The sequence below is a fragment of the Callionymus lyra genome, chromosome 1 (genome assembly GCF_982586985.1).
Source record: "Callionymus lyra chromosome 1, fCalLyr1.hap1.1, whole genome shotgun sequence".
Classification (NCBI taxonomy): Eukaryota; Metazoa; Chordata; class Actinopteri; order Syngnathiformes; family Callionymidae; genus Callionymus; species Callionymus lyra.
Window position 1 is genome coordinate 30815307 of NC_141818.1, and position 10931 is coordinate 30826237.

General features: G+C 42.4%; 1 protein-coding gene across 3 annotated transcripts; it reads left to right on the top strand.

The window, feature by feature from the left end:
* The first annotated feature begins 526 nt into the window (after window positions 1–526).
* On the top strand, window positions 527–10191 carry elf2b (E74-like factor 2b (ets domain transcription factor)). Of its 3 annotated transcripts, none has more exons than XM_087801163.1 (8): window positions 527–831; window positions 5657–5770; window positions 6377–6550; window positions 6652–6735; window positions 6797–6992; window positions 7068–7448; window positions 7549–7726; window positions 8972–10191. In XM_087801163.1, the coding sequence occupies exons 2-8, from the start codon at window positions 5731–5733 to the stop codon at window positions 9545–9547; spliced, it is 1629 nt and encodes a 542-aa protein (XP_087657289.1). In that variant the 5' UTR covers window positions 527–831; window positions 5657–5730; the 3' UTR covers window positions 9548–10191. The 3 variants fall into 3 exon arrangements, with proteins under 3 accessions (XP_087657289.1, XP_087657279.1, XP_087657271.1); XM_087801153.1 differs by lacking the exon at window positions 527–831 and adding an exon at window positions 3988–4155 and having other exon boundaries at window positions 6655–6735; XM_087801145.1 differs by lacking the exon at window positions 527–831 and adding an exon at window positions 3989–4155.
* The last annotated feature ends 740 nt before the right edge of the window (window positions 10192–10931 follow it).

The following is a 10931-nucleotide window of genomic DNA, read 5'->3' on the forward strand; positions in this document are numbered from 1 at the left end:
TATCCCTGTTTCATTGGGCAAGAGGCGGGGGACACCCTGGACAGGACGCTAGTCTGTCGCAGGGCACACAAAGAAACACAACCATTCTCACACACCCCCCCACACACACGTACCTATGGACAAATCCTCATGTTTCCAATCAACCTCTGTATGTTTTTGGACTGTGGGAAGAAACCGGAGTGATCGGAGTAAACACACACAACACAAAACATACAAACTCCTCACACGTTGGCTTCCTACTTGTTTATATTGTTTTTGAATCTTAACATCACTCCCCTTTTTTTCTTGTTCATCTTTCTGTTTTAGTCTCCTACTTATTTTACTTCTTCCACTATTTTATTGTATTTGATTTAATAACTATAAAAAATGTCGGTCAGCAAAATAACTATTTGTTTTCCGTGTGTCTGAGTGTGCGCAGTAGGAAGGGAAGGCACAAGGCAGGGCGTTGTATCTTGACAAGCAGCCCCAGTTACAGAACAAAAGCTGTGTTATTGAAGGATCGTGTGTGTGTGTGTGTGCGTGTGTGCGCGCGGTTGGTTCAATGACTGTCATGTGATCAGGGCAGGGTTTTCAGAGAAGTGCTGAGTCGCTCTGAGAGGTTCTTTCCACTGAAGAAAACGGAGTCTAGTTCGAAGAGATGAACTTCTTTAATCCGGCTTTTAACCTTGTGTCGCCTCCTTCTTCGAGGACGTCTGGGGCGACGCGTATCTATTGACCTTTTTAATTCATTCTCATTGTCAAGTCGCTAAACCTCGTGACTCTGCAGGGACACGGACTCATGGACCGCCTGGATCTCCATCTGTGGAAGACTCGTCCTCCGGTCTGCTCCAGGTAAGATCTCGTGACACGAATATTTCATGAGATGTATCTGTTAGAAGAGGTTTCCTCTTCAGCGTGTTCAACTTTGAAGCGACTAGAGAAGGTGACCACAGACCGCGTGTCTGCGCTCGTTCAACAGGTTCTTTGATACTTCACTGAATCAACAGACGCTGCAGGTCCAGCTTGAAAGACCTGATCCGTGTTTGCTCTGGAGGTTGACGCGCGTGCAAAGTGCTCTTTGTATTATGATGTCATCGAGTCTGACGTGAATGTGTGTATATTTTGAAGCCACTCATCAAGACGATGTTTTGAAGTTAAAACTAAATCAGGTTATAAAGTTCCCTTTTGAAATCTTGGCGAACAAGAGGTTACGAGAGCAGAGTCCATGGCTTCACACCTCTTCTAGCCAGCTGTAATTACACCCGCTTTGTTTATACAATGAGTCCCATGGAGAAGGTTATTTAAGATGCCTTTTTCTCAAATACAAAATAAAGTTTTATTTAAACTCAATTTATTTTTAATTGTGTTACCCTAAAGACTCATAAATACTATGAAGACCCTTTTAACTTGAATGATTCAACACCACAGACATGTAAGCTACTAGTCTAAAGACAGTGTAATATCCTGAGGTTTCTGTTCTCTGTTTTTTTTTAATTCATCAAAAAAAAAGAGTCTAAATTATATTTTTCATATGCGTTTCAAAGCTTTTCCTTCGCTATTCAATGCACCACAAACGTGGCTCTGAAAGTGAAAGTCCTCCTGTCCCTTTGTACTGTGGTCAGTATTAGCAGTGACGACAGGCATGACAAGAGTTGACAAGAGTTGACACTTTACAGTGACGTGTAGGGAGGAGTCAGATTTACAATTGTAAGAAGTGAATGAGCATCGCATTCCATTGTTCAACCAACAGCATTCATATCAGCATTCATTCTAATGACACACAAACCTTCATACAAAGAACATTTCTTTATTTAGAATTGATTTTTTTTTGTTGTGTCTGATAAATATTCACTCTAGGCATATTAAAGTATAGACATGTGTGCAACATATATTTCATTTTGACCTTCCTTTTAAAAATCTAGATTCAGGTGCTTTTATCACTTTACTGAAGATTGTTTATCAAAATGAAAAGAGAAATAATAATGATAGATCGCTTGAAGTTCACGGTTTTCATCATGATGGCAGGTGAGGCACTGGAATTTAATATCCGAAAACGTTATAAAAGATTACATTTTATTATATATATTATATTATATAAATCAAAGCTTTTATATATATATATATATATATATATATATATATATATATATATATATATATATATATCAATGTTAAAATCGAGCTGATCAGGTCACAAATATTTAATTTATAACTTTTGATCACGTGGCAAAGCTTTTAAAAAATAATCTACACCCTTTTTTTCTTGGTGTGTTTTTACTTGTTTATAAAAAATACATTTTATTATGAATAAATAAATGTAAATAAAACGGAACAAGTTTGGTTGGTCGTGCAGGTGTTTTGATTGGCTATGGCTCCGGAAATAACGCTACTCCTCGGCTGTTTTTTTTTTGTAGTAAAATATTTTTTTTATTTAAAAATGTTTAGTCTTAAAACGTATTAATATATTTTTGCTCTATAACGCAAACAAATTATTATGTTCACTGTTTTGAGCCTGCATAGTGTTCGACAGCGCCATCTGCTGGTGGTTCCCCTGACCCTCATGTAGAGACGCCACTGATAAATTGAATAGATGCAGTGATTTCAGAAATCATAGCACATTGTTCTCCTACGAATATAAAAATGATACAATTTCAAATTTCAATTAAAATTTCTATTCAACATTTTGAAAAGGTAAAAAATGCATTGTTTACTATGACGACAACCACAATAAAAGAAAATAGAAAGAAAGTAGGAAAAAAGTGAAAGATTGAAACAAAATAATTTATTCTAAATGGCAAAATATCCTCCTCCAAGATCTTTGCAGTTCCCCTTAATGTTGGGAAAAAATAAAAGAGCCCTGAAAATCACTGTAAACATGCAATACAACTGTAAATACCAGCTAAGTCCCAAAAAATTGGGATTTTTTGGATAGGAAAGGAAAGAAAATGTCTGGCACTGTCGGACCTTTTGTTCTTTCTTGCGTTAACCATGGACGGTTTGGGGCGCAAACAGTTAGAGATTAGAAAAATAACTTTGATAAAACAAATCTGGAATTCAATGTTTTGATTTCAAAGCCCTCTCAGACCCGAATTTTACGAAAATGACGGAATTTTCGCACTGACTTCACAACTTCGCTCTCATTGTTTTAGGTAGACACTTGAACATTTGTGAGAAAAGTCTTTAAAAGGTTTGAAAGTTTTTGCATTTTAAGTTTTGGGGCAAATCCGCGGCAAACTGGGGGCAAAATGGCCGTAATCACTGTGGCACTGTTTGCGTGGATACGATTGCCTAACTTTTATATCTCATATGTTACGCTTTTTTGGGGCGCAAAATTGGCACAAAGATTACGTTGCAAACTGTTGTGCCAACTTGGGAATATCGTTGCTGCGGCCCTGGACTATAAACTTTTCACCGACAAGTACAAACGACCAGCTGTGACCTCCCAACATTTGGCCCAGCCATTACGAAAATCACGACCTTTGGGGCCTCGATAGCATCCCCCGCCGACCTCGGAGGTCTCCTTATTTTCCGTCAGCCCCCAACAAACTTCGATTTGAGGAACATGGCTCACTATGAACCCAGGATCTACCTCGACCCCTTCGCCCTCAAGGTCATGATTTAATAGTTTGGTTTGGGCAGTGCCCACCCACCTACCCAGGGACCCTTCACCCTGCCCAACTTAACCTTTCCTTTACTCTGACGCCCCAGGAGGCATTTCTTTTGGTATGACGGACATTGTTTTTAATAAAGTAAAGATTGGTCTGAATAGGAAGCAGTTGTGAGCTGTTTACAGGAAAACTGCCTGCATCTATTTAACTATAGTTAATAGTAGTTAGGTAAGTAAGTAATTTGTATCTAATTATCGCTTGATTCATAATATTTCGTTATAGTTTTCCCCCCTTATCTGTACCTTTACGTGACGCACTAACTACGTCAGAGGCAGGGCGGGAGGGCGAAGGAAGGATTTCCTGTGTAGTCGGCGGATGGATACACTTCGACTGGTTGCTGCGCGTCTTCCTGAATTGCGTTTCCTATTAGCGGGCGGAGGGATACCAGCTCAGAGCTTGCTGGCAGAACTGGGCTCCTCGTCAATGTGATTCTGCAGCAACGGGGGAAACATGGCGACGCCACAGCATGCCGGACACCAGAACCAGCTCGATCTCCTCATCAAAGCGGGTAATGCGAGGGTTTTGTTCGCGGGCGCCGAGAGAGAGTCGCCGCTACTCGGCTGCGTGTTAGACGCGGATCACCGCTGACTCTCCTTCCGCGTTTGGAGCAGCGTAGCGGAGCAATGGAGGGCAATCCGGAAGTGGTTCTATACACGCTTGGATCGAACCATGTTGTGATGATTTAAAACTATAAAAAAAAGATCTGGCTTTACGTTTACATGGCGTTGATCGTTTTGCATTTTGCTCGTAAGATCCTCCCCGCGGCGCCGGAGGTGCTGCAGAATAACGGGATCTGTGCGGAAGAACCAGGAAGTGAGAGGATGTTGTCTTTGCCACGCTGTCTGTGGAGGACATGTGGCTCGTGCGCGCCTCAAAACACGCCAGAATATGTTGGATCAACACGTTTTTACACTTGAATTGACCTCCTTTTCTACTAATCCACGTGTTGTTTTTGTGGTGTTTATCATTAGCAAAGCGCTTAAAGTTCCAGAGTGACGTCTGTTGGATTTGACTCGCTACTAAATTGGCTTTAAAAAAAACAAAACTCTTGCCAGTTTTTGCTAGTAAATACGACTTATTTTTATTTTTTCTTTGCAAGTAGAATGATTTTTCGTGGATCGCATCTCGATAATTCTAACGTGAATAGTTGTTTTTTTTACGAGTACTTTATTTTAGTTAAAAACTTTTTTTTTGGATGATTAATTCTTGAAATTATGGAATGTTTGGAAATATTTTCGATTCACTCTCACTGCATTGTTTTTTACCGCGAGGCGTGTTTTTCATCTAATTGTCACTCATTAGCTTAATTCTGATTGGTCCTCCCGGTATCCTGGATTCCACAGCCAATCCGGCGTCAACAGGGGCGGTCTATTATGGAGGGAACCGGCCAATGGCAGAGGCGGTGATAATTGAGTGACAGCGGGATTTGTTTCCTTCTTTCAAGAGAAGTGGAGGGAAAGACGGGACTGTAAACACGGAAGTGGCTCGAGCACAACTCTTTGTTGTTGTCGAGCGAGATTTAATTATTACAACTTCTTCTCTTTAAATGCATTTCAATACATAACTAAAATATAAATGCCTTCCAAAAAGCAATATCTATTGTAATTTTAAAGCTGTTAAGAATTATTATTTTTTAAATTCTGTTGGGTGGAGAAACTAGTCCTGTCTGTGAGGCGGATCTAAAGATAGACCATTGCCTCACATGAACATCCAAACTTGGGCACAGCGGTCTGTAAGTGGATCCTGTGTTTCAAGCCAGTGATTGACAATGCCGACAGGTGCATTCGGTGCCGTCCCGTTCTCCCCGGGAACACACGGAACAATAAACTCACACATCATTTGACGCTGCTTATTCTGTGGGGTTAATTTCTGACGATTTATTTTTTATTTTCCTTCGCTGCACATGCTTGAAACTACTGTCACGAATACCGTTTTTTGTCACACCACTTTATGAACACCTGCGTGATCCTTGTCTCTTTAACCGTGTTGCTCACTTGTGTGTGTTTCAGTGGAAGCTTCCGTCCGAGGCAATGCTTTCCATTGCTCCGACAAGACCATCGAGGCCGCCGAGGCTCTTCTGCACATGGACTCCCCCACTTGCCTCAGGGGGGACTACAGTCCAGGTAGACGACTCTTCTGAACATTTGCCCGGCTGAGATGTTCATAATGATGACTTATCGTGATCACAGGATTCACTCACTTTCATCTCAGCCTCGCGTCGACTAAAAGTTGGGATTATTTTCACAGTAATCTGTTCCTTTTTGCAGTTATTGACAAAAATGTTTGTTCGTTTTACTGTAGCGACTGAAGCTCAGTTGTCTTCATCCAAAAAAATCCAAATACCTCCGTACTGCTCGTCTGCTCCTGTATGTAAGCCTTGACATCAGAAACTGTTAACACATTTTTTTTAAAAAGTGTATTTTCTAAGCTCATTTGTAGAGGAAGCTGCCAGTCTCTCAGCTCCTGCTCCTCATTGACACACACTGGGATTTCCTGCTAAAAACAGGCTTTAAATATAGACTTGTTTAAGTTTTTCCTGAACAATTCCTCATGTCGAGGCTTCAATACAAGAGGTGTGTTACAGACAAACAGTATGGAGGTATTTGGATGTTTTCATGCATCTTTTTGGATGATGATAAAGCGGCAAATTGAGCATTAGTTGCTTCATGAGACTGAGGCCCTTTCTGAAACTTACAATTGAGAAATACATCCCACCTCTTCCCTTGTAGACTCGGCTCCAGTGTTCCTCCACGCAGCCATGAGACCTGACATGATTTCAGAGACCGAAGTGGAGATCTCTGCGGACTGCTGTGAAGAGGATATGGATTATTATGATGACAACGAAGAGGAAGAGGAGGAGGAAGAGGATGAGCCAGAGCCTGAGCCTGCATCAAAAAAGAGAGGTTTGCGGTGAAAGTTTCTACTTCTATTCATTTAATCACACTTAAATAGCACCCCCTAGTGCTAGTCAGGAGCGCCTCTTAAATAAGATTTTGTTTGGCAGCAGGAAGAAGACCCAAAACATCTCACTCAAGGTTTCCTAATGCCACAGACGTGGGCATCAAGAAGAAGCCGAAGGAAGGCAAAGGTTTGACTCGTCTGCGTCTTCACGATCTCGACACGCTCACAGCAGTTCCTCACTCCTCCAGCAGGCAGCACGACCTACCTGTGGGAGTTCCTGCTGGACCTGCTGCAGAACAAGAACACGTGTCCCAAGTACATCAAGTGGACTCAGAGGGAGAAGGGTATTTTCAAGCTGGTGGACTCGAAGGCCGTGTCCAAGCTGTGGGGCAAACACAAAAACAAGCCGGACATGAACTACGAGACCATGGGCAGGGCACTCCGGTGAGTCTGGTATTCCATTTTTTTTCCCCGTTCGCGATGAAAGTGGGAATCAACCCTTTTTGAATCTCATCGTAGGTACTATTACCAGCGAGGCATTCTGGCCAAGGTGGAGGGTCAGCGGCTGGTCTACCAGTTCAAAGCCATGCCCAAAAACCTTGTCATCATCGATGACGACAATGCTGCCGGCGACCTGAGCGGCTCCGAACTGCCGGAGTCGTACGAGCGCGTGTCTTCTCCCGACATGCTAGTACAGGCCGGCGACCTCTCGTCCAACAAACCCAACATCCTCCGCCGAGCCAACGCTGTTCCTGTTGTCGTGAACAACAAGCTGCTGTCAGTAGGTGGCGGCGTTACCACGGTGACAGCCGGGGTCCCAAGGATAGTGACGGTCTCGGGCCCGACGGACAGAACTCAGCAGAGTCAAGCAACCATCGTACCGAGCAGCACGGCTCCCAGGTGGGACAGGAACCGCATATCTATTGATGTCTCTAGTGAGATTGTTTAACAGGTGTGAGTAACTGCCCCTCCCATCCCCCCCATCTCCCTCCTCTCACAGGACGGTGCGGGTCGCAATGCAAGTTCCCGTCATGATGACGACATCTTTGGGTCAAAAGATCTCCACAGTTGCCGTTCAGCAGCCGGCAGCGACGACGGGAACAGCTGGACACACGACTTTTGTCACGAACGCTGCCCCCGACAGTGTCACAGGTGGAGGTCCCAACAACCAATCCAAGGTGTGTTTGAACGACGTGTCGTAAACAGTTATTCGCACATGCTGCTGACTCATTAAAGAACTGTTAGTCCAATTCATGGCTCCTTACTGCCCTCTATCAGCCAGTTAGAACTAGTGCATACCAAAGATTGTTAACTTCGAAGCTAATATTGTATTTATTGCCCAATTAAAAATGTCTTATAGAAAATGTTAAAATTTAAATTTTCTTTGAGGTTGCTGATGAAGTGCATGTTAGTAAAAAATACCAATAATACATTGTACTTGTAGAGTAGGGTTTAAAAAAAGTATCAATTAAAATATTATGATCAATTATTCACAATCCTGTATCGATATTCAACAGCATGAGAAACTCTTAACATATTTTTTCTTTAACATAGAATCATTATTTTTTCATAGTCATTTTTGGTTCAAGTATTGGTTTATTCATTTTCGTCTTTTATGTTTCCGTGATGTCCTCCATGATGACTGAGGACGAGAGGATACAGCTTTTAAAGTTGATGTTTGGCCATATGTTGGTTTGAAAACAAATGAAAGCAGTAACGACTTCGTCAAGAGTCATGTGGTCTGTAAATTCTGCAACACCAGAGTCAAGTTCTCGACAATACTACAAATATATCCTTGTTACTACAGTATCACTATATATCGTGTTGTTGCCCATGTATCACAATACGGATCATATCGCTAGAACTCCTGCCAATACACAGTCCCCCATGTGAGTAGGGGTTCGAACATAATATCAGTACACTTAAATATTAAAAAACAAATTCAATACGTATCAATATTTACACATCACTGTATTGATAACTGTTTTGGCTTAAAAATGATTTCATTTTTATAATAGTATTATTTTTTTTATACATTTCAATAATGTGAATACAATAAAATGTTTTGAAATTTACAGTAAACATTCAGAATGTAGTTTGTTCATTTTAGCTGCTAGATGGCAGCAGTCACTCACCAGCTAAACGTGCAATTTGGGAGAGCTTGGCAATGACTGGGAACGAGAGGATACATTTGACTCTTTAAATGCTTTAAAAGCTGATGCTTTGGCATATTTTGGTATCAAAACAGTTAAAAGTAGCTATGACTTTTTCAATAATTATACGGTTGTTAAATACTACATGCAATACTCGGACAATACTACAAATATCTCAGCTTTGCAATGTTTCATATCACTGCCCCTGTATGGTCAGATTCTTGCCGACACACACTACTACACTCGAGTAATGTGCTTCTTTGTTTGAAGGTGGTGTTCCAGACCATCCCCACCATGGTTCCTGCCACAGCCAAGAACGGGGAGAAGATCACCGTGCAGCTAGCAAAGATAATCTCCATCCCGGCCCACCAGTTAGCCCACCTCCAGGCCGGTTCTGGTCCACCAAAGACCAACGTGGGAGTGTCTCAGTCTGGCATCAGCCTCATCGGAAGTCCGATGTCCGTGCGTGCGCTCGCACCCGTCAACGTCTCGCAGGGGTCACAGATCATGCGGCTAACCATGCCCGCCCAGAGCCAGCATCCGACTCTGGTCGTGACGCAGTCCCCGAGCACTGGGGGAAAGGTGACCCCGGTCACAGTGTCGGCAGCCAGTCAGCCGTTGATAGCGGCGCCGCAGATCATCAGCGGCATCTTCAATGGCTCCGAACTGGTGGTGGCCCAGGAGGGGAGAGGAACCCAAGCACAGTCGCTCAAGGCGGCTCAGGTCGTGACCATGTCAATTCCAGCCCGACGCGACCAAGAGAACCCCAGAGCTGTGGCGGTGGACGCCGAGGTGGTGATCCAACTAGAGACGCCAGAAATGAAGAGCGAGGAGCCTGAATGTTGAGTTTGTGTGTTGACCAGAGGCAGCTTCTGACTTCTGAAGAAGAGAAGCACAACAGTAGATCCCTGACAGAAACACCAGCTGCTCACACTACAACAAAGACTTTGAACTCATCACCGAACCAGCCTCACAAACTTCAAATGGTTTTAACACTACGGACGAGGCAAGATTAGGAAACATGTTAAAAACCAGCAGATTTTTACTGTAACCACTGTGCAAACTAGATGTGTGTGTGTGCGTGCGCGTGCGTGTAAATATGTATATCTTCTATACAGTTTATGGAACAGCAGTTAACATCTTCTTTTCTTTTACTGTTCAACCATCAAACTGGTGCGTGCATTGAAACCAACCCAGTATTTTCGTAGGAGCCAGTATCTACGTCATTGTTCTGTCATGTCAGCAGTTTTTGGTTTCAAATCGACTAGTACTGTAAACCAGACCACTATGTTACCCTGGCCAGATGGGACGTCCCATTAACATTTCATTGTTGCTATCAATTTTTTTTTTTAAACATGAATTGGAGACTATGGAAGTTTGTTCTCAGACTGAACTTTACATTCAACATTTGAAGTATATTCTATTTTGTTACTCTTGTTTCAAAGTGTATGAAAGTAGATTTTACTGGATTATAAAGACTTTTTGTTGCATCGTTTCATAAACCTGTGGTTCATTTAGTGAGTTCAATAAGTTCTTCATGTGTTTTTTCTAAATTTGTGGGAAACTTTGATAGTATTGTGTTGATTTACAGGAACCACTAGTTGCCACCCCTGAAAAAAATATTTGAAAATGAAATACGATAAGCCAAGAGTGCCATCTAGTGGTTCTGCTTCATGACGCATCGTCACCTCATTACACGCAGGAACAAGTTAAATAATCAACAGCTTTTCCACCAGCATTAAGTATCGAACTGCATTTAATTTCTCTTTCAAAGACGAGACAATGTATGTTGACATTAAAAGTCACAAACGTGCAACATCGGCACATTTTAAACAGTGGAATGAGGTTTGTGCACGTGTTGACTGGAAGCATAGTTGGTGCTACTAATCCCAGCAGGCGATACATACTTGCCAACTATTGAAACATCTGGACTCAATGCATTTACGCTCATTTTCACAGCAGCACTCAACAGAAAATTGCATCGTTTGAAAACAAAGGAAGCTCCGTCTTTAAACCTTGTGTCGTCTCAGGGTCAAGGTGACCCAGAGGACCGAAATCAAATGTAATTGTTTTATCCCTTTTGTTGCTTCTGGGTCAAGGGGAACGACCTCCCTGGCTTCCATAGACACATGGAGTGGTGGAGGTCATTCACCTTGACCCAGAAGCAACCCAAGGGATAAAACACTTACATTTGATTTCAGGCCTCTGGGTCACCTTGACCCTGAGATGA